The 24427-nt window shown below is 37.2% G+C and overlaps 2 protein-coding genes across 3 annotated transcripts in view; one reads left to right on the plus strand and one right to left on the minus strand.

Annotated features, from left to right (window-relative positions):
- On the minus strand, positions 1–20984 carry NDC80 (NDC80 kinetochore complex component). Of its 2 annotated transcripts, none has more exons than XM_034429549.3 (17): positions 20866–20984; positions 19859–19973; positions 19397–19486; positions 17637–17763; positions 17067–17239; positions 15278–15380; positions 14415–14501; positions 13532–13625; positions 12609–12715; positions 12372–12516; positions 11860–12065; positions 10841–10993; positions 6518–6607; positions 5996–6088; positions 5455–5585; positions 4509–4611; positions 1–766 (listed from the first exon to the last, which is right to left on the minus strand). In XM_034429549.3, the coding sequence occupies exons 2-17, from the start codon at positions 19957–19959 to the stop codon at positions 629–631; spliced, it is 1941 nt and encodes a 646-aa protein (XP_034285440.1). In that variant the 5' UTR covers positions 19960–19973; positions 20866–20984; the 3' UTR covers positions 1–628. The 2 variants fall into 2 exon arrangements, with proteins under 2 accessions (XP_034285440.1, XP_034285439.1); XM_034429548.3 differs by having other exon boundaries at positions 20764–20960.
- The window catches only part of METTL4 (methyltransferase 4, N6-adenosine), a 22946-nt gene continuing 19344 nt past the window's right edge, over positions 20826–24427 (plus strand). The window contains exon 1 of the mRNA XM_087890487.1: positions 20826–21093. Within this exon, the coding sequence (XP_087746613.1) occupies positions 21046–21093 (48 nt within the window). The 5' untranslated portion in view covers positions 20826–21045. The remainder of the gene's footprint in view (positions 21094–24427) is intronic.

Here is a 24427-nt window from a genome sequence, read left to right on the forward strand (position 1 = left end):
TTTTCTGCTGAGATTTTATTTTGAAAGTATAACGAAGCCAAGTATATTTTTCAGTAGGTAAGAACAGAGTTGTGTTGCACTTTTTCCTATAAGAATTAATTTTGTCGATTTGAAAAAATAGTTTTCATGGCCATATTTTCTGCAATTTGCAGAACAGGGCAGCATTCAGCATGGACTTCAGTCCCAGCTACTGCTGATTCAGTCCCAGCTACTGTTGACCTGAGGTGAATTGCCTCACTCCTCAATAACATGGGTTTATCTTCCCTCAAATCTTGCCCTGAGATCTTGTCAAATATTGACTATTTAAAACTCTGGTTTCCCCGTGTTGATAATTGGTAGGCAAAGAACAAAGAACAAAACAAGTATATATGAAATATTTGAATCCATGAGCATTTATCATTGTCTATGTACCAATACTCAAACAGTCAGGTTTTAAGGCCTAGTGTATTTATGTATGTGAATATTGGTTTTAATAACTGAACTATTACAATAAAACTATTACAATAAAAAAAATAGCCTCCAAATGCCATAAGATCACATGAACAGAAGGTACGATTCAAAACATTATAAAACACTGCCATAGCAAGCAAACATTTTAGAGCATTTCTATACTATACAGATTATATTTTCATGTGTCTGGGGTATACACGGTACTCATCTTCTTTTTGTAATTATCTAGGATTTCTTTCAAGTTCATCAGCAGATCTTGAGATACAAATTCATTGAATTCTCTGTCAATTTTTATGTTCTGTTCAGTCAAGTATTTCTAGAAGAAAATGGTAATAATTATATTTTAGTGCTTATAGTTTTGATTTTATAAATGCAGAACTGGCATGATAAGAGGCAATGTACATTTTTTCTCCATAAAACCAGTACAAAATTATGAAATGTTATAAAATCAGAAGTTTTATGTGAAAGATATCTTGAAAACTTCCATAGGCTTGAATAACAGTTTTGTAAAAATAGAAGAATAAGCAGAGAACATCACCAACCGTTCATCACCACTCCACAATACACAGGCATCAAAAAGTTATAGGAACTCCAATGAGAATATAAGAAAGGAACGTATATACTCCATTCACTATAGAAAATGAACTTTTAGAGTAAATATTATATTTATCTACATGTGACCCTTAATGGAAGCTAAGGCTTAATGGAATTAATAGCCTAAATAGACCTCCTTTCAGAATAAACTGTCTTCAATTACTGGTAAAATCTCATAAGAAAAGAAAAGATAAGATTTTATCCATATGGAAGCAAGGGTGTAAAAATATTCATGAAATGATCCTGATAAGACTTAATTTAATCTATTTAATCTTAAATAGATTAACAAGCAGTTATATCTTTGACCATATCCAATTTATATCAAACCATGTCCAAGTGGCTTAGGCTTCCATCAAAGACATGGCAGAAACATTAAAATACAAACTATGATATAATGTACAGAATGCCAACAAGTGGCCACATAGTTAACTAAAAAGGCAGGTTAGACAGAAACACTTATTTGATGAATGGATACGCTAGTCGGAAAGCTATATTGTGAAAAGATATAGGTATACAAGAAATTCAGCCAGGCTTACTGTATTTTGGTAATCTTTTACTATATAACCCAAACTTCTGCATCTGAATTGTGCACTATTCCCTCTTTTAGAATGTTGTAAAAACTTTTAAGAAAATCTTGAAATATGAATCAAAGAATAACCTGGAGAATCATTAAGAACAGTAGCTGAATTTACCATGAAGGGTCCTGGTTAATAGCCCCCAAATGATTATATCTCTTCAGGTGAAGATATAGTCAACAATATCTTACCTGTCCCCTAGGAAAAAATCCCCTTCAATATCAGACTTGACACAAAAGATTGCTCCTTCTTGCACCCAGTGAAGATGATGAAAACACTAGAGAGCCACTTTCCCAAATGCACATGTTCTATATCACTAACATAAGATATTTGATTGTCTGGACCAACTTGCTTTTCCTAATTCTTGGACATTTGGGATGGCATGAATTTGTCTAAATATTCTGTGTCATTGTACAGCACAACCTATACTGGTTGGTGGAGCTGGATTAAGGCATCATTTTTTTATTTTATTTTTTGCAATTACTTATACATTTGGGGGCATGAAATATCATAGGAAAGATTTCTTGTCCTGGCCCCTTTCTCCTTCTTGTAAGTTGTAGGGAAGGGGGAGGACATGATTTAAGTGTGTTCTTCCCTGTTCTACTCATAATAGAAATTAGAGAAACTAAGATACACTTGAATCCAACCATCTTTAGGATTTACTTAAATATTTCTGGGGAAGTGGGAGTAGGGTTGCTGTTTCTGTATGGGAATGTTTGTCTTTCTCAATGATTAGCTAGAACTTAAACGGGAGGTCGGTAACGTGCGGCTCTAGGGCCGCATGTGACTCTTTGGGTCCTCTCCTGCAGCTTCCTGAAGGATAATCCCACCACTGGGTGGCCCCTCCCCCCCACCCTGCCTTGAGAAGAGAAGGGTGACTGTGGCAGATAGAGACTCGTTCCATAGTCCAGAGCAGGAGCAAAGCGCCCCTCTACTTGTCTCTTTTTCCACTGGGGGAGACGCGTGACTTTGCTCTGCACTGAGACACTGGCTGGGCCACCCGGCTGCAGCCAATGCTGCGTGTTGTAATGAGCTCCAGGAAGAGCCTTGGTATTACAGTGGTTTAATGCACCCTGTTATTGCACCCAGCTGTTAATGCACCCTGTTTAATGCACCCAGCTGCCTGCAATTTCTGCAGGTTTGAATCTTACCAGGCTCAAGGTTGACTCAGCCTTCCATCCTTTCTAAGGTAGGTTAAATGAGGACCCAGTTTGTGGGGGCAATAAGCTGACTTTGTATAAATATACAAAAGGATGAAGGCTATTGCTTAACGCATTGTAAGCCGCCCTGAGTCTCCGGAGAAGGGCGGCATATAAATCAAATTAAAAAAAAAAAAAAAGAGGAGGGGACGCCGTCTCCCCCATTGTGCAGCACTCTAAGTTTAAATGCAAGAGCAGCAAGCAGCCACAGAGGCGGAGAGTGGAATATGGGGAGACGCGCCCCAGCCTGTGTCTCGGGGCGGAGAAAGTCGCGCATGTCCCCATATTCCTCTCTCCGCCTCCGTGGCTGCTTGCTGCTCTTGCATTTAAACTTAGCTTGCTGCACAATGGGGGAGACGGCGTCCCCTCCTCCTCCTGGAGCCCATTACGATGCGGAGCATCGGCTGGGGCGGCCCAGCCGGTGTCCCAGGGTGGAGAAAGTTGCGCATCTCCCAAAAAGGGCTGGAAAAAGAGACAAGCAGAGGAGCTCTTGGCTTCCACTCTGAAATACGGAGCAAGTCTCCATCCACCTCCACTGCCCTTCTCAGGGCAGGTGAGGAGGGAGGAGGAGGGGAGGGGGAAGGGACAGCCAGCTGACAGGAAGCCACAGCAGGGGGACAAGAGCTTAATTTATCCTGAAATGGCTCTTGATTTAAAATTAAATCATGGTAAAAAGTACCCAAAGAAGAAGAAAGAACATCAGAAAAAAACCCCCAACCCTCACCTGTTTTTGGAAATGGTTTCCGCACCTGCGCATGCACACAGGCACACTCACACGAGAGGGAGAAAGGTAGAGAGATGAGAGAGAGGGAGAAAGAGATGAGAGGGGAAAGAAGATGGAGAGAGAAAGAAAGAGGGAGGGAGAAAGATAAGGAAGTGTGAGAGAGAAAGATGGGAGGGGGGAGAAAGAGACCTGTTTAAAAGAAAATACCTGGAGCCACAAAACCTGGGTAGGCGTGGCTGGGGGTGTCATGTGACTGGGAGTGACTGATGTCGAGTTGGCCATGCCCACCCACCCAGTTTTTGTGGCTCCCGGTGTTTTGTTTACTGTGGGAAACGGGCCCAAGTGGCTCTTTGAGGTTGCAGACCCCTAACTTAGACTGTGAGGAAAATGCTAAATGGTTTTCTCTAGACAGGCCCTCTTATGGGCAATAATTGACTGGATTTAAGGGAAACTGAGTCCTCTGTGTTATGATTTATATATGGGAGAACGAAAGAGAGATCCTCTGCCTTGCTTAAGGAATCGAGATATGGGTCACTGATTTGGTTCTATGTCTGCTCCATTTGTTTCTTCAAATCTCTCAAGTTCTTCCATTGTTAAAGGATTGCTCTCTCTGCCCAGCTTTTCTTTTTCTTGTAACACATGAATGTTTACCTTTTTCTCTCCTGTCCATTGAATTGAGAGATGAGAAGGAAGATGTATAAAGAAGCCTAAAATAAGTGAAAGGAATAGTTTGACAGTAGAGATCAGTGCAAAAGTGCTGAAGGAGAAGCAGCAGCTGCAGCCTGGCAGCAGTGAAACAGCCACAACTTTTCTAAATTTCACTCTTTTTTAGAAGAGGCCCAGCGTTCTGTAAATTAGCCCATAAGAGGTACTTTGATTGAAACAAAAATTGCCCTATGGTGCAACTTTCCGCCAGTTAAAGGGTACACACTGAGAGTTTTAGTAGTATATAATAGCACAAGTTACCTCAACTGTCTCAAGATGAGTAAATATTAGTTCCAGAAGATACTGCATATTTTTATCCATTTTCCTTTTCTCTTCTGAAGTTGTTTGCATAACCACTTGGTATCTGAGGAGTAAATACCAGAAGAGGGAAGGCGAAGAGAATATTGCATTAATTATATTGAAAAACTGTCCCTCTATAAATTCAAGATTTGTATAAATAGCCTATAATAATTAACAAGTGTAGCATTCCAAAATCTAAACATATTTCATTAAAAAAAATTCCATTTAACTAAGATTAATATTTGTATTGCATTGCCTATTGCCTATATGATTATTTTATTTTGTGGGTTTTAAAAAATATTGTTTACATTTTAAATCACAAATTGAGATGGGTGGCACTGTAAACTGAATAAATATGTTTGTTAAATATAAGAAAAATGATCATTTAAAAGAATAAAATTATCATGTATTATTATTTTGCATAAGAAAATGAAATTGGTATTGTTTCTAAAAAGGCAAATGCTTGATGTCAAATGGAACAATTATAAGCTGTTTCAAAATCACCAGTATGTAGCAACAAACAGCTGAGAACCACAAGCCTATAAAGCCTGAATGCCATCTGAAACCACAGAGGAAGTACAAAAAGAACAATGAGCTTATGCTAGCAGGGAAGGAGTTGGTGAACTTGTAAAAATTCTTTGAACAAAGGTGGAGGAGGCTTTTAGAAGAATTGAGTAGGATGCTGGGTCAAAAAAGGGAGGGGGAAATGAACTTGTGTAAGGGGATAAAAACTGAAGCTTTGTTTCATGTGCACTTTCTGTGCACCCATGTTTGCAAATATGTAAATAAATTTCTTTGCTGCTTTCAAGTTGTTGTCTAGGGTAGTTCCGTATGTGAACGTGCACTGTTTATAACATATTCAACTCAGAAAACTCTCCAAGTCAAATCATTGTTTAATTAAACTGACCGGCATCGGGTTTCATGCAGTTCCTTCGTGGCTTCACTGACACCCTCATTGACACCACTATAAAGCAAACTTTTATGTGTCTCCAACAACTCCAGCTCCTTCTTACTCTTTTCTTCTTCTTCGACAACTTCCTGCAGTACATATATGGATTAATACTTCAGAACTAAATCATATGTTTATGGCACAGATAGACCATATCTATTGCAAGAAGAGAGCATTATACATTTATCATAGTGACACTGCTCAAGTTCTATATTGTTAAGAACTGCTGTATCTAGTTCTTTTATATCATTAATTTTTATTCTAGCTAAAATACATTTGAAAATACTTTACCCAGCTAGTTTTTATGAGTCAGAAAGGATTAGAATTCCAGTTCTCCCAGTTCTAGTTAAGCACCTTACCCACCACACCAGCATGTTTCTTTACATTATGTACACACATTATGTGTACAATGTTTCTTAACAGAAAAAAACCCCTCTTAATAATGAATTCTATAGAGATGAACTTACAAGCATATACTGTATCATATTTAGTACAATACCTTTGCTTTTTGCTGACATAAATCTTCCAGTTTTTGTGTTTCTTCTCTTAACATTTTCACAATGCTGTTCTGTTCAGCTTCCATTGTATTTACCTTAAAGAATATTATTTAATAAAGGATGTTAGTACTAAAAGTCAAGGGTGCCTCCAGTTCACATCCTTTGCTTTCAAATCTACATTTTTTGGCAATAGATGAAATCTTCCCACAATACGCTCTTAATAATTAAAAAAATTCTGAATCCAGCTTGACACTTTCACATTTGAAAATCTTTTAGCTTACATACAGAACGGTTTGAAGATCTATAGGAGTATCTACTGCACAGCTAGAAATTTAGATTGCATCGTCCACATTTTTTTTTCATTATCATTTTCCTTTCCTAGCAACCCTACCCTATACTTATTTTGAGCACTGAATTATGATTAGGAATAAGAAAAGTATAGATAAACAAGAATTAATATAGGTTGCATTACATTATACAGTATAGCTGGTTTTCCGCTAGACCAGAGATAGTTAGGAACTGACCTGTTCTAAGGTATCTTCTAAGCCAATTTTTCTCTTTGTTGCATTTGCAATCTCTTCTTCCGTCTTGTTTATGAGATTCAGAAGGGGAGCCTGGCATAATTATATAAACACAATAAAGAAAAAAGTACAACATTTTCCAGTGAAGTAATCCAGTTACAGGATTCAAGAAATACTTTAAATAAATGCCACATGCGTATAATATATAAAAGATCTTCCTATAAATCGATAAGGCAATACTTTTTCCCAAGTACTCTTACATTAGTTCATACTCCAGGGAGAGATTTTGTATTATAAAGCCACAGAAATTGCCATGCTGGATCAGACCAATGGTCTATCTGTCAAACATTCTGTTCCTCATAGTAGCCAATCAGATGCCAATAGGAAGTTGATTAACAAAACAAGATAGCAGAAGTCCTTTCAACCAGTGATGTTCTAAGGGAGCATCCATAACCTAATATGCAAAGATTTTTAAGCCTTCTTTAATATATTCCAGTCTATATATAGTACTTAAACCAATTTTTCTGCACAATAAATAAAGTATCAATTTCCCTCAGCACTCATTGTGATAAGAGAAATGAACTTCACCTTTAAGTATTATTAAAATATTATGTTCTACAAGAAGTTGGGTGAAAAAATAAGTGAATTGGATTATAGGAATATTTGTATAGTCGGGGATTTTAATGGGGTAATAAACCCAGATAAGGATTATAGGAGTGGGAATGAAAAAAAGAAAAAAAGGGGAAAGTTGCCAAAAACCTTCTTCAAACTAGCGTATGAACACAACCTAGTGGATTTATGGCGGGTCCTACACCAGAATGAAAAGCAATATACCTTTTATTCGAACCCCCAAAATTCTTGGTCAAAAATTGACATGGTGTGGGTCAGTAGGGGTTTGGGGATAGAAATTGACTCAGTGGAAATAACCCCAAATATATGGGCTGACCATAGTCCACTAGAGATAAGGTGGAAAAATTCGTATGGGAAACAACAGAAGAGATGGAGGTTAAATACCCAAATTTTGAGGGACAAGGAGTATACAAAAAACTCGAGGGAGAGCTAAAACTATTTTTTGTGGAAAATGAAAATCAAGAGACCCCTTGAGCGGTTGTTTGGGATATAATGAAGGCATACCTAAGAGGGCTAGTAATATCGCACAACATATATAAAAATAAAGAGAAAAGGAAGGCACAGAAAGACTTGGAGCAACTAGGCAATGCAGAAAAGAGACTCCAGCGGGACCCGGGTGATGAGGCAAAAAAAGAAAATTGGATGGCAATGAGACACAAATTAAATTTATTAGAACAGGAAGAATTGGCTTGTAAAATTAAACAATCTAAACAATATTATTTCGAGAATGCAAATAAACCGGGGAAGTGGCTGTCGTATAAATTTAAAAAAGACAAGGAAAAGGGGATTATTCATCAATTGGAGGATCTGGACGGAAAGCTATTGAACAAAGAGGAGGAAAAACTCGAATTCGCCCGGAAATATTATGAGGCCCTGTATAAGGAGGAGGAAATCCCAATGGAGAATATCAAACAATACCTGGCAAAGGAGAAGCTCCCTCAGATAAAAGAGGAAGAAAGGGAGATGCTCAACAGAGAGATCACAATTGAGAAACTAAAGAGGGTAATTTCAAAATTAAAGAATAACAAATCCCCAGGCCCGGATGATCTCCCAGGAGAGCTGTACAAAAATCAAGACCTAGAAGAAATACTCACCTCAAAACTGTTGGTAATATGTAATGAGGCATTGAGTGGATCCAAAATTCCAGACTCGTGGAGGGAGGCATACATTACATTGGTGTTAAAAGAAGGTACGGAATCAAATCAAATAAAGAATTATAGGCCGATTTCCCTACTCAACGTAGATTATAAAATATTTATGAGTATAATCACAGGTAGGATGAAGATGATATTGAGTAATTGGATCCACTCTGACCAAAATGGATTTCTCCCGGGAAGGCAGGTTAGGAATAATTTGAGGGTAGTGTTAGATATTTTAGAATACTATGAAACACACTCTGAGGAACAAAGACTAGGAACACTAGTCTTCCTTGATGCCCAGAAGGTGTTCGACAATTTAAATTGGGATTCATGATTCAGCAAATTAGAGAGATGAAATTTGGAGAAAACTTTGAGAAAGCGATTACAACAATATATAATAAACAAAGTGCAAATATTATATTAAATGGTGACATGACAAAAACCTTTCAGATTAGTAAAGGTGTGAGACAAGGCTGCCCGCTGTCACCGCCTTTATTTATATTGGCTCTGGAGGTTCTGCTAAGACGAATAAGATGTAATAATGAGATAAGAGGATTAAAAATTAGGAGTGAAACTTTTAAAACTCAAGCATTTGCCGATGATGTTGTATTAATCATGGAAGAACCACTAGAGACGGGGAAAAAGTATTGGAAGAACTGGACCAGTATGGGAAGTTATCCGGATTTAAATTGAACAAAACAAAAACCAAAATGTTAACCAAAAATATGTCAGACGGGCAACAGAAAATATTAGAAGAAACTCTAGGTCTGCAAGTAGTCAAAAAGATAAAATACTTAGGAGTTTGGATAAGGGCTAGATGCACATCTTTAAAGGAAGATAATTATGTACCACTATTAGGCAAAATTAAGCAAGATTTGGAACGGTGGGGGAAGCTGCAAATATCAATATTAGGTAGGATAGCTCCATTAAGATGAGCATCCTACCTAAACTGGTATACTTATTTCAAACTACACCAGTTAATTTAGATAAGAATTTTTTTTTAGATTTGAATACAACCATAAGGAAATTTATCAGGGGAGGAAAAAAGCCGAGGATTGCACTTTGAACACTGCAGGACAAAAGGAATAGAGGTGGATTCGGCCTCCCAGTATGGGAGATATATCAGAGAGCTGCTAAGCTAGTCTGGTTAAGAGAATGGGCTGAATTACGAAATAAAAGACTCTTGACACTGGAAGGGTATGACCTGCAGAAAGGCTGGCATGCCTATCTGTGGGATAAAGGAAAAGGGGCTGAGACGTATTTCTATAGACATAAAATTAGAAATGTATTAATGCGGACTTGGAAGGAAATCAGATACAAACACTACACAAAAATTCCAAAATGGACCTCCATAATGGAGGCAATGATCTATCCGAATTTGTTAGGTATGGAAAAAATGTTTACATACCCATGACATTTTAGATGAAAGTGGCAATCTTAAAACAAACAAGGACTTGGAGGAACAAGGGATTCAAATTGACTGGTGGCCTTATTTGTAAATTAAATCACAATATAGGAAAGATAAGGAGGAAAGTGCTATAGAAATGGGGACCAATGGATTTGATAGGATATGGATGGGAGTAGAAAATAAATTATTAGCCAAATTATACTCATACATGCTTGAATATGACAGGGAAGGAGAAATAGTTAAGGATCAGATGATTGCTTGGGGAAAAAATATCGGACACAATATAAATCTAGACGATTGGGAAGAAATCTGGAATAATAACCTCAAATTGACTAGAGCAGTAACATACAAGGAGAACCAGTACAAAATGCTGTATAGGTGGCACTTAGCGCTGGCCAGGATAGCGAAAATATACCCGAAGCAAACCCAATGTGCTGGAAATGTGGTTATCCCCAAGGTACCTTCTACCATATGTAGTGGACGTGTCCGGAAGCGACGAAATTTTGGAGAACAATTCAAAAATGGATCCAAGAAGTAATAGATGAAAATAACAATTGGAAGCCAGAAATCTATCTCCTGGGAGTACTAAGAAGGGCATATGGGAAGAAGAAATACTTAATAATACACCTCATTACTGCCGCCAGATTAGTGTATGCGAAACAATGGAAAGAGAAAGGAGGCCCAACAGAAGAACAGATAATAAGTAAAATGTTAGAATGCGCTGAAATGTGTAGGCTAACATATATTAAATGAGAACGAGGATTCGGAATTTTACACGGTATGGAAAAGGTGGTATAAGTGGCTGAGAAATAAATGTAATGTTAATTTGAATTAAGAGAAACGGTATCAAACTATTTATACAACATAGATAGGTAAAGTAATAAGATCTATTATAACTGACAATGTAATAACGTATAAACACTGAATATTTAAGTTTTAAATTATATAAACTTTATTCGATACTATTTACATAATGTATATACTATAACTGCACGTAGCCAAACCGAAAACATTGAATTGTTATAATCTTGCTTATTCAATAAAAACTCTTAAAATAAAATAAAAAAATAAAATAAAATATTATGTTCATTTATTGAAAGAAAGTGTTTATCTAAAAGAACTTTATATGAAAAGTGAGCTTATACTTACACGAATCTGAGTTCTGTACTTAAAGAGACAATTAGGCCCTGCATCAGGATTGAATTTAATTTCAAAATCAAGACCATCAGAATTCTCTGCACTTGTAGGAATTAGTTTTAATTTTCGAGCCAATTTATGGTATTCTGTCAAATCTGCTTCAATCTATAAAGAACAAACAAAATTAAGAAGCATACTCTAAGAACCTTATAGCTGATGAAGTCTATGAAAACCGGAATTGCTTCATAACCACAGCATTGTTTTGCATTTCTTTGCAATTTCAAAGTTTGTCTTTTCTATGCCTATATTTAAATGTTAGTACAAGCTGTTGCATCTTCTCATCTTCTGAAAAACATTAAAATTACTCAAGACAAATTATCCAAAGTTTTTGTCCCTTTTTATTTGATGGCCAATGTAAAGTTCGTTGATATATGGAGACAGAAAATTGCAATTCAAAAGAGTGCCTACTTTTCTGAATGAAATAGATCCTTTCAAAAATATGATTTAGATTTTTGGATTGGGCCACTAAAGTATAAATATTAGCAAAGATCTTTTTGGATCATAATCTTGTGAATTTGGTTTATAGCAAGTTCATTTAGATAGAGATGAAATGAAATCTTGCTACAGAAATAAACAATGGTCGTGAAATGTAAAAAGGAAATTAAAATCATATCTGAAAATAATTCAGATAAAGGTATTGATTTAAAAATGGTTTGTGATGCAAGTAAAGCTTTCATTAGGTTATTTTATAAAATACATTAGTGAACTCCAAAAAAAAAAAAAAAAAGTCACCAAAAAATACTATTTTAGATGACATAAAGAGAAAAGGTGACCAAAGAAACTTCCAGAGAAGATATTTTTCAGCAAATTAAGTTTTTACAATGACAGTTATAGATACTAATTATTTTTCTACCAGCAGAATAAAATATTATTTAATTCAGTTTATGCTAAATAAAGCAGCAGCAGTAGAAATGTTAGTCTCCCAGATGCAAATGTCAGATGTTCAAAACTTTTGTTTTAACTATACATACTGCTTCTTTTCCTCTTGCATATTTTAATTCCTCATTCCACAGTTGCCGCTGCTCTACTTCCAATTCCTTGGTTAATTTATTTACTGACTGTTTCAGCTCCTCTATTTCAGAATTCAGTTTCTCAATGTCTGCAGTGGAATACTTTTGATTATCACAAATGACCACCAGACGTGAGTTTTCCTGTTTCAGTGCTTCAATTTCTATGGCTAAAATTCAAGAAAAATAAAATCTTGTTAAGAAAACAGATTAGTTTTTAGAAACATTCAGTTAAGTTGAAGCTTAACATTACTTGGATAAAATTTCAAAATATTAGGAACTTGATCTCATAAGAAGAATCTACTAAAAGGCATGAGAAACTTACTAGTGCTAAGAAAGATGTAATTAAATTATCTACTTCTGTTTAGATCTTTCTTTTGAGCTGAGAAATACTCAATATTTTCTTTTAAAATATTATAGTGAGACACACTATACTGTTACTATAAATTTAGTGATGTTGAACAGTTTCTCCTTACCAGCAGCTTCTTTCTCCTCTGTAATACTCTTTGCCTTTTGACTGAGGCTGCTTGAGAGAGATTCCAAACTGGCCATATAAGCCTCATATTGTTTACCATCTGCCTGTAAAGATGATTTCAGGCTCCGTAGTTGCTCTAAACGGTCCTTTTTCATACAAAAAGATGGAAATTGTAGTCTGTTAATTAAAATCAGACTTATAAATACATCTTCCCAGAGCTATGTACTCAGTTACTCACTGGTTCACTTTCTCTTTCCTTTTCACGCTTTGCAATCTCTTCCTTCAATCTTTTTTCTTCTTCTTCTAAGACCGCTAAATGCTTTTCCTGTACCTGAAACAGATCCTCTGAAAGAAAGATTAAAGTAATCCTCTAATCACTCAAGTGCTCTATAACTTTAGTTATTAATTGGAATAAGTAATTGAGACAAAAAGTATACGCTGGGTAACAAGTTGACATTTTGCTTTACTAAATACTAGATTTAAACCATTTTAAAAAACGATTGTTATAATTTCAGTGTATTTCCATCACTAAGTAAAGTACTCATAAAGTGCCACAGCACGCAACTCCATCATTTAGTGCTGGCAAAAATGGCAGACCCTGTTGCGGTTGCTAAGCAAAAACCTAACATGACAATGACATGGGAAAAGGCATGACTTCCAGGCAAGCAGGTAATGGGCAAGAGCTCTGGGCATGTGGATGGTATGGAGCAGGAGAGTACCATGGAGTAAAGGATTCCCATGCTACCTGGGGCTTCTCAGGGGAAAAAAATGGTGGGAGTGGGAACAACCTCCTGCTAGAGTTTAACGCCTTGTAAGCTGCCCTGAGTCTCCGGAGAAGGGCGGCATATAAATCAAAATAAAAAAATAAAAAATAAAAAAAATAAAGTAGAGTTAAACACAAAAATATTTTTCTAGCCACATAACCTTTAGCCATCAATCTACAGTAAGTAGCTTGAAAAATAGTACAGAAATTTACTTAATCTCATATTCGTAGATTGAGATGATGGGGGTAGGGATACTAGAGTTTAAACAGAAATATTCTACATTAATAGCTTGGTGAACAATTTTTTAAAGAAGTTTGAGAAACGACAAAAAGCAAATGGTAAAAGATTCATAGTAATACTTACTTTTTAAAAACATTTTACAATGTAAATTACTCACTTAATTTGGAATCTATTTCAGCATCGAATTCTTCAAAATTGTCTCTACTCTTCATGAAATGGTCATAACATTTTATACAGTAGTCCAAAAAAAGCTGAGGACATAATTGTAAAATCGGTTTACTTTTAGGAATTTTTAAAAATATGCTAAACAGTATTGCATTACAGATTGTGTGTGCTTTTTCTCTCTCTGTCAAGAAGTTTTCACATTCCTACATCAAAATGGTTAGTAAAAATTGTAACCTTTAATATACATCAGGTATATTATTATTGCTGATTTCATAAGCAACATATACTAAATGTTAATCAGAATCATTATTGATATAAACAAATTTTGATATATACAACTATTAAATGCAAAAACAAGATGAAGTATGTATTGTTTCTAAAATGCTTAGCATAAATGCATAAACTGGAAAAATTGTAAACTGTCTTCAAAAACATTTAACAGGTAACAAGCTAAATGTCAGCTGTGTGAAATCATAAGCCTAGCAAACGAGATGCCAGCTGTAACCACAAGCAGGAAGAAGAACAGTAGAGCTTATGTGAGACAAAGTGGGTTACACAGTTAAAAACTATGAAAACATAGCTAGAACAAAGGGGAAAGGGGGTTTTGGGGGGCAGAGGGATAGACTAAATGCTTCGACAGGATGCTGTGCTGAAAAGGAGAGGGGCGATGAGTCTGTGTAAGGGGATATAAGATGACTTCCATGCTTTGTTCTGTGTTTACTTTTGTTGCACCCGTATTTGCAAATATGTTAAACTATTTTGCTGCTTTCGTTGTCTCAGGTAGTTCCATATGCGAACGTGCACTGTTTACAACATGATTTTATTACCAGCAAGAAATATTCATTCCACAATTTAGGGAGAGAGAGCTAAAATACCTTGTTATGCAAAATTCCATCTTCAGTCTCTCCAAAAACCTGTTCTTCATCAAACGACTGTGGTTTTTCTTTCATATAAGTAAACAACTAAGACACAAACAATGACATAGTCACAATGAATGTTTCCTAATGTAATAGTATAGCATACTTGCTGTTTCCTTTTTCTAAATTAATCAGAATACAATTTGTGCTTCCCTGCCCATTTTTTCTGAAGATTGTTGCCAACTAGAAAGGAAACATTATTAAATTTATATTAACACAAACATATTTATTTTTTAATGAAATTTATTTTGTTCTTGGTCTCATCTACTTTTTGGTGAGTTCCTGGCATGTAACTCAAATGTGGCCCTTTGCCTGAAAATTACTGACTGCAAATTTGTTATCACTATTTGTTTGATAAAATTAATATGGCAACAAAAGTGCAACAATAGCTCTAACAATACATTATATATTACAAAGAATCTGTCAAAGTCACAAGAACATCAAGAATTTCATTAACCCAGTTATATACTTTCAGTGTATCACTTCTATATTTATATGGCCTAAATCTTCCCCCTTTTTAAATGTGGAAATTTTAAATTTTTAAATTTTAAATTCGTCTTTTTATAGGGGTATGGGTAAGGCATTTTAAATTGGGGAGCCATTTTAGATTTAATTCTGTTTTAAACGTATTTTAATTGTTTATATTGTATGTTTTTAACTTTGGCTGTGCACCGCCCCGAGTCCTTCGGGAGAGGGGGCGGTATAAAAATCAAAAAAAAATAAAAAATAAAAAAATAAAAAAATAAGCAGATCAAAATTAGATGAAATGCCAGAAAATACCTATAAATGTAGCTAAATATATAATTGGTTATCTATAATACCTTGTAACAATCTATCAGCCAGACCAGAGCTGCTACAATCTGAGGCCACGTATGAGGAGCACCCACTGTATACATCGAGCTTTTCGACAAAGGAAATGGATAACTGTAAGAAAAAGGTTTTCTGTAAAAAAAAATTACTTTTTCAAGAAGATGCTAGGTACAATTCAAGCTACTCAGACCCAAAAAGGACGTGTACATAGTTTTATTTTCTATAAGATCATTAGTTAAAATGAATGTTAAAAATCCCACCTGTTATTTTCTTATGAACAATTTAAGGTTTTCCCTTTCTCTATATAGGATATAGCTATATATAGGACACAGCTAGACAATCATGCCAGTATAAAATAACAGCTTGCAAACTCAGCTGTCAATATTATACCAAAGTCAGGAATCATTTGTAGAGAGGGCATATCATGGCCTAGGCCTGGGATACCTGTTGGACCCCTTGCAGCCAGCGACAATCCCCAATCGCCCGGTGCGTTCCCACAAACAGAGCCTCCTTAGGGTGCCGTCGGCCAGACAGTGTCGGCTGGCGACCCCCAGGGGGAGAGCTTTCTCTGTGGGCGCACCCACCCTCTGGAACCAACTTCCGTTGGAGCTCCGGAAGGCCCCTGACCTTCGCTTGTTCTGCCGCGAGTTGAAGACCTGGTTGTTCTGTAGCCTGGACTGATGGGTTTTTTTTTAATGAATTTTAAATTGTTTTTAAACTGGGTTTTAATTCTATATTGTTTTAATAGGAATTATGCATTTTACTGTTGTGAGCCGCCCTGAGTCCTCAGAGATAGGGCAGCATATAAATTGCATAAAATAAATAAATAAATAAACAAATAAATAAATAAATAAATTTATATTTGCTGTATAAAGTTGTCTCCTGTCAAACCAAGCTAAATTCCTGGCAGACATTCCAGAGTGTCTATGTAGTTTTCTTGTTAACAATACAAGTAGACCTCACTTAGTCTCAGGCAGTGACCATTTTTAGAACAGTGATGAAAAAGTAACTTTGAGAGCTGTCCCACATTTACAATCTTTGCAGTGTTTGTGTCACATTAGTCAGTTAGTACATGTTGTCTGAGCTGGAGAAACTCAGCCTGTGACTTTAGTAACTGCTGCTCATGACTAATAAGACTTTTATCAGTTTCACACATTCAGCTTTTTTTTTTTTTTTTGCCCACTAAGCGGTTCAGGGCTTGGAGCGTGCTAGGCAAAATAGCTGGCACTAGGGCATTTCTTTCAATGTGTATTCCCCATTGTGCCTGTTTACTTTCATGTAATCCCTGCCTCTCCAATGAATGTAAATATAAGCATTTTCCCTCGCTAAATACTTCAGCACCAGGTTGAGCATTCCAAAGAGCTGGGGAAGTGAAGAAAAAGGGCTATAATATTTGCCCTTTTACCCAATGTCCTTGTGAATCAAGTACTAGAAACCTTCCCTGCCATTTGGGCTCACCCAGCTTCTTTGGGTTTGCATCCTTCTGATGCTGTAAAGCAGAAGAAAGCTGAAATCATGAGCACAATTGTGGTCATACGATTTTCTATTTAGCAACTACATAACAACCAAGTTGCCTGTCCCAATTGCTAAATGAGACTACCTGTAACACAAATAGTTTGATTACTTATAAGCATATATTGTCTAAAAATTACAAAATTAAAATGAAATATAATTAAGAGCCTTGATAAACTCTGGAAGATGGTAATTTTCTAACATGTAATCAAGAAACGTATCATCCACAAAATATTCTTATATTCTTTTTAATTGGTGAAATTAATTAAATGGATAGGTTGTACTTACCCAAGCTCTTTGAAAATTCTTGGGATTTCTTCTTCAAATTTGGAACCCAAAAGGTCACATGAAGGGCAAAACTGTTCATAAATAAAGCTGAAAATTTTCACAAAGTCCTTAACAGAAGGCGTTTGGAGTAATTTCACAGACACTGTAGGACTATATCCATATGTTATAAGAAACTAGGAAAAAATTAAAAGTATTACTTGTTTTGGGCTTTATGTCAGTTTACAGAGCAATTCAAAACTTTATATGGTCCAAATTATTGTTCAATTAGAGAAGTTTGCAGATTAATTATGTATTTTAATCAACAAAGATTTACATATATTTTTACCATAATTAAAATATATTGCTGACAGTTCTAAGATGCATTTTTTTTGTGTCAAATGTGCAATAGTTCCTAGCGTTTGTAATTTTAAAATGTGAAGGTAATTCATACCTTTTTAAAAACCTGGATGGCCTATTATTTCTTGCCTCATTAGGCTATTTTTACTTTGCTTTTTCCAAATTTCATTGATCAACAGGCACAATTTATTCTGATAAAAGATTTAACAATTAAATTTAACAAGTGATGCATACATCATAAAGTTGACGGATACATTGCTGAATGAATGTTTTGTCATGAAGTGGTCTAGGCTCCTTGATTTTCTCTGTACTTCCAAAAGCACCATATTGGCTGTTCCGTAAACTCCCAGGGCCACTAGTCCTAGAATTGAAATCACAAAATATGCATCCAGGTTAACTATGGCATTATTCATTTTATCTCTGCAGAACTATTTAAATACAATTGTAGAAAATACAATTTATGATAAGCGAGACTTAAAAGACTAAAAAGAATGGCAATTAAGCTTGTAATTTGAAAATCTTCTACTGCGAATATAAGACAGAGTAATGCAAATTTCATTGATCTGAGAACTATATCAGACTTTAACTGATATGTTAAGGTCCCACTCAAAAATGGCCAGGGCACATTTTTAGAGTAGGTCCTGCCAATTCTCAAAAGCTCCAGGATCTTAAAAAGGAATACTAGCACAAATCCTAATACTTTTTCCCACTCCTGGTGCAAGTGTTTCCTGCACTAAAAACTATCCAAGTCCTTGATGCTTTCTTCTAGTGCAGGGGTCTGCAACCTTAAACACTCAAAGAGCCACTTGGGCCCGTTTCCCACCGGGAGCCACAAAACCTGGTTGAGTGTGGCCAACTCGACATCACTCACTCCCACCCAGTCACATGACACCCGCTAGTCACACCTATCCAGGTTTTGTGGCTCCAGGTATTTTCTTTTAAACAGGCCTCTCTCTCTCTCTCTCTCCCATCTTTCTCCATCTCCCTTTCTCATCTTTCTCCCTCCCTCTCATATCTTTCTCCCTCTTTCTCTTTCCCCCTTTTTCTCATCTCTTTCTTTCTTCCTCTCTCTCATCTTTCTCCCTCTCTCATCTTTCTAATCTTTCTCCCTCATCTCTCTCTCTCTTTCTCATCTTTTTCCCTCATCTCTCCCTTTCCCTCTTTCTCATCTTTCTCCCTCTCCCTCTCATCTCCCTCCCTCCCTCATCTCTTTTTCCTCTCTCTTTCTCATCTCTTTGTCTCTCATCTCTCTCTCTTTTTCCCTCCCTCCCTCCCTCTCTCTCATGTGCATGTGTGCACACGCGCACCGGTTCCCTCTTGAACCATTTCCAAAAACAGGTGAGGATTGGGTTTTTTCCCCCCTGATGTTGTTCTTTCTTCTTTGGGTGCTTTTTACCATATGATTTAATTTTAAATCAAGAGTCATTTCAGGTTCCCAGATAAATGAAGCTCTTTCATCCCCTGCTGTGGCTCCCTGTCAACTGACTGCCCCCCCGCCCCTCACCTGCCCTGTGAAGGGTGGCAGAGGCGGATGGAGACTCTCTCTGTATTTCAGAGCAGAAGCGAAGTGCCCCTCTACTTGCCTCTTTTTCCAGACCTTGTTGGGAGATGCGCAGCTTTCTCCACCCTGAGACACCAACTGGGCCGCCCCAGCCAATGCTTCGTGTCGTAATGGACTCCAGGAGGAGGAGGACGGGACGCTATCTCTCCCATTGTGCAGCAAGAGCCATTAAATGCAAGAGCAGCAAGCAGCCATGGAGGTGGTGAGAGGAATATGGGGAGATGTGTGACTTTCTCTGCCCCGAGACACCGGCTGGGGTGCGTCTCCCCATATTCCTCTCACCACCTCCTTGGTGAGAGTTGTCCTTCTCTCTAGAGCTGCACGTTGCTGACCCACGTTCTAGTGGAAGAAAAATTTCATCCATACTGGAAGTGATACTGAAACACTGTTCAAGTTAATCCTAACAAATGAAAGGAAATGAACTGCAAATTACCTTCTGCCAAAAAAACTGGTTTTCCTTTCTGATGTCCCTGGTGCTTGCTTTCCCACACTCTGCTTTCCAAAAGTTGTCCTTCTCTCTTGCCTTGAAAAGAAAATATTTAATTGTACAAATTATTAAAAACCACCAAAACCCAAAATCATTTTTATATGCCATCCAATAAAGTTATCTGCTCTTTAATTTTTGGTACATATCAGATTTTAATGTGGTCTATTGCTTAATATTTATGTACTTTGTACTCTAGTTTGCTGCATGTGTAAATTAAAGAACAGATCATATTTTAATCCTAGCTTAAACAAAATAGTGAATTTATCTAATTAACCATTTTTTTCATATAGAATACAGAACAGTAACAGGTAAACACAAGTGACATTAATATTTTCAAGCAGGCATGCCTTGGAAATTTAAGCCAAGTAAATGAATGCCACCTCAACTAAAGGAATCTGAGTGTCTTACGGTTGGGGTGTATGAAGTCCCGTCTTATTAGTATCCTGCACCCTCAGCGGCTGGATGGATTGCCTGCAACTGATTCGACTGGTACTTGAACTACGCCTCATTGTTGTTGGGAAAACTGTAACACAGAAGGACACCACAATCTTTCAGTAAACTTGTAGAAGGGAAAGCAGATATGGTTATGTCCATGGCAGCAGAAAGGATTGGAATGGATGGGTGGCAAAGTCTCTGCTGGTAATATACTGGAAAGGATTCAGCAGAGAAAAGCCCTTGGCTACAAAGCAAACTCACTCCCAGTCCTGCACCCACCAAAAGGAGATTTTTTTGAAAACTGGGAAGTGGGGGGGGGGGGAAGAGTAGAGTGCATTTGCTGAATATTTTCTCTCTCTCTTCCGGTTCCTGGATAGAACAAAACCTGCAGGATCCAATCTGGGTCGGTCACCAGGACTAGAGGTTTGGTCTTCCAAGCTTTGGTACCCGTGACGGAGCCCATCTCTTCAGGGGACTTCTAGATTGGATCCTGCAATGTTATCCAGGGACACGTACAACTGGCCTTCCTTCGACAGAACGAAGCCTCCCAAAAAGGGGATTTCTGGATTCACTCCTCAGATGATACGAGGAGGGCTGCCATCCTGAACCTATTTATTTGGGGGTAAGCAGAGCAAACGCTTGCAAGAGCGAATTATAATATGTAATATAAAATTATTTTTTTTCTCCTTTAGGGGCAGAAAAGAACCGGGGATTTTTCTCTCGTGTAAGGAAAACTGTGGCGGCGGCTTTAATTTTCCTCCGAGAAAAAGCAGAGGAGCGCTGCCGACCGGCAAAGCTTAAAGTAGCTGCCAACTGCGCCTCGGTTCCGCAAGAAGAGAAGTAGAAGAGAAGTAGAAGAGAAGAAGTATTTTACCAACCGTTAATGTCTTCTCTCAAGCCGACCAAGCTGACGGCCGATCTTAATCAGATACTAGTAACCTCTATTCATCGGTAACGGCATTGCTGCAATCGCCACTCACCGCTCTTTCTCGCTCTGGCACCGCCCCTTCTCGCTCGCTTTCAAATTTACCCGCCTCTCGCAACATCCGTTTGCGTCCATTGACTTAAAAGTGACGGGGGGGAAACGTCATTTCCGCCAGAAACAGGAAATTAGCTACAGGATAAACTTGATCGAGGAGGATAGCTGGCGTTTCTTCTCTATGGTTATCTCCGGTGGTTCACCGGTTCAGCAGCCGCTCGCTGAAGCTGTGAGTTACAGACCGGAAGGAGCCTTTGGGAGCGAAGCTTGTTCTTCTTCCCTGATGGGAGTAAGGGGAGTCGGTCCAGTTGGCATGCCGCAGACTGATGTTTGCCTTCCAGGATCTCTCTGAGCGCGGCTGTTCGAGTCCGCAACGGGGCAGAAGATTTGGCTCAAGGGCTATGCGGTCCGCTCACCCCAATAGAAACTGCTGTGGTTTAACTCGGAAATAAACTCCATTGAATTCTGCAAGATTTACTTATAACTACAATTTAGGGCAAGACTGCAAAGAAAGAACCCAGCTCAAATTTAATCTCCCCTAGGACTTCGCTAGAGAGTTGTAGGAAACCACTGTAGTGCAAGAGGGGGATAATGACTGATAATGGCTTGCTATGGCTCTTCCAGAATAGATATCTAAAGCAGTGAACTCTCTCGGCTGTATTAATCTAAATATTGTTATAATTGTCCAAATCATTAAGCAAAACTAACTTTTGTTTGCACAAATGTTTTGATGTGTTCAGAACTACGGTCTACTTATGCAATTTATGTTTTTAATTTGAATCTTAACCTAACATTCAAACCAAATTTTACTTATCTTTGATAGCTACAGGGACAGTGAATGGTCTATGACACAGTATAGGATTTCGTATATTAATAATTTTTCACAGTATCTCCGAGTCTCTATTTTCCGCATATCATTATTGCTATTTTTCTTTTTTTTTCTTATGCAAAATATTGAATACTGAACACAGGAAAGAATCTTTTCATTGGCTTTAAGAAACAGTCTTAATTTTAATGAACTGTTAATTTCTTAAAGCAGTGGCATCTTTTTTCCAGATTCACATGGATGCTTGAAAATGATCAGTCTCTTCAACAGAGGAGAGATGCTGTGCTCATAGAAAGTCCTAGTTTCACAGAATTGAATTAAAATATTTGACAGTGGGTAAACTAATGGTTTATGCAACACTTCTCTAAAGATTTATTTCTCTGGTTCCCCCCCTCCCCCCACCAAGGAATACAGTTTTTAATTCATTTGGAAGAATTAAGCCAAAGCAGACAATGTCAATTGTATGTTATCTGCCAGCTGGCTGGATGCTAGATCACCTCTCTTTCATAAATAAATCTGGATACTATTTTTGCCACTCTCTTGAGCAGTCAGCTAAGGATAGTTCTGACAATACTGCTATTCCTGCTTCCTCCGGTACAAGTTTGATTCCTATAAAATCATGTACAAAAAAAAAAAATCCCGAATTTAGAAACTCGGGAGAAAAATGTAATCAGAAAGTAAAGAGGACGTACTTATTTCTAGAAGAATTTTTTAATGTACTTAAACCCCATATTCCTGCAAGCTTCCAGACAGAAAAGCATGGTCTAGAAACTAGTATATCTAAACAGCAGAAAAATGACAAGGACAAGAAACCTATTATTACAGTTAAGGCTAAAAAGGTAGTGTATAAAGATACATTTCTTACATATTTACATACATTTTCATGCTGTAAGTAATATAAAATGAAATCACTGGTTTATTATAAAAATAGTTATAGATTATTACTTTTGCAATCCAATAGTGCTGTGTAGTTTATTGGTAATAAGCACTGTATAATTTTACTTGCTTTCAGCATTTCATTTCATAAACCTCTGGAAAATGAAATCAAGTACAACTAATTTTAGCATGTGCTAGTAAAGTTTTATTATGAATTTATAAATAAAAAATGGTCCTGCTGTAAAAGACCATACTAGTAATTCGCTGAGTAACAGTAGTAACATGTGTCTTACACTCATGCTATTATATGTATTTGCCATTCCGAGTTGTAATCTTAGAAGGAATTGTTTAAAGCTGGTTCCTTATGTGGCATTTTCTCTTTCAGAAAGCCACATGGCTTGACTTTCTTTGTCTGTTGTATCTGTGTCATATACAATGACACATCTGATAATAAAAGTGAGGGACACTTTCCCATCTGAAAATTCTATATTTTTCCTATAGTCAATAGTTTAGAATGAAAAGGGTACTGCAAAAAACTAGTTTTTTCTTCCCAAAAATATAAATATGAAGACAATTTCTATTGTTCATTTATTCTGGGTCACCTATATCTGGTGCTCCCTGGATATACTGTATCACTGCTGTAATTTCCATGAAAATGTAGCATTGGCATTTCTGGAAGTGATCAGGGTATGAAACACTAGCTGGATAATACCACTTTCCCTAGTATCCCAATTTCCATTATTTCCAGCCAGCACTGGGTTTGGATTATGAGAATTGTGTGTGAGCTCATCTGGATTCATTCATTCATTCATTCATTCATTCATTCATTCATTCATTCATTCATTCATATTTATTTATTTATTTATCTATCTATCTATCTATCTATCTATCTATCTATCTATCTATCTATTGGTTCGATTTATATGCCGCCCTTCTCCGGAGACTCAGGGCGGCTTACAATGCGTTAAGCAATAGCCTTCATACTTTTGTATATACCTGCTTAGTAGGGCTTTTGCCGCCCCCCCCCAAAGTGGTGTTCTTTTTTATACAAAGTCAGCTTATTGCCCCCACAATCTGGGTCCTCATTTTACCTACCTCGAAAGGATGGAAGGCTAAGTCAACCTTGAGCCTGGTGAGATTTGGACTTGTAGTAATTGCAGGCAGCTGGTGCTACTTTAACAGCACTTAGTCAGCTGTGCCACCAAGGCTCTTATTGTAATATTTGTAATGCATATTGGAGAAGGATATTGTAATAATCAGTGCTACATGTAGTTCTTGGTTAATAATGGTAATTGGGATTTAAATTTCCACTGCTAACTGATGCAGTCATAAAATGTGATATCATGACTGCATTGCTTAGTAATGGGAATCCTGGCAGTTCCTCTTCTTGTTGTTAAACTGAATCCTACCAGCTTTTAGATGAGGATCTGCTCCAGTCCAAGCCATTCCACCTTTGTAATCACTCCTCTTCAGTTGTTGCCTATCATACATCCATCTCTGTCTTTTTGGACAATCCTTTACCTATTGCTACTACCCACATCGCACATCACACTGCATCCTACTAATGTACCTGCCAAGGTCTTCACGCTGCCTTCTTTTTTTGTAGCCAGGATGCAGCTGACTTCTCTTGCATTACAACTTATGGTAGGTGAATTGTGAGATGCTGAGAACCATTGCCATGGTGTCCCACCAATTAGGTTGCAAATTGTGCATCTATGAGATTCTGCTATTTACTAACATACACATTGAGTTGTCTTTGTGAAGTTTAAGGGATGCAAGTTCATCACAAAGTACATCTTTTCCTCATATACAGAATAATTAATGTAGGAAACACTTGAAATGGTAGTATTGCTAATGGTAG

The sequence above is a fragment of the Pantherophis guttatus genome, chromosome 3, assembly GCF_059756535.1.
Source record: "Pantherophis guttatus breed Tessera chromosome 3, ASM5975653v1, whole genome shotgun sequence".
NCBI classification, from domain to species: domain Eukaryota; kingdom Metazoa; phylum Chordata; class Lepidosauria; order Squamata; family Colubridae; genus Pantherophis; species Pantherophis guttatus.

Excerpts from the sequence above, each read along its gene's own strand:
- NDC80 (XM_034429549.3), bottom strand. The coding sequence starts at position 19,959 with ATGAGGCGTAGTTCAAGTACCAGTCGAATCAGTTGCAGGCAATCCATC. Across the intron at positions 15,381-17,066 it reads AGAATTTTCAAAGAGCTTGG|TTATCCATTTCCTTTGTCGA; the intron begins GTAAGTACAACC and ends TTTTTCTTACAG. Across the intron at positions 12,517-12,608 it reads AGGAAAGAGAAAGTGAACCA|GACCGTTTAGAGCAACTACG; the intron begins GTGAGTAACTGA and ends TGTATGAAAAAG.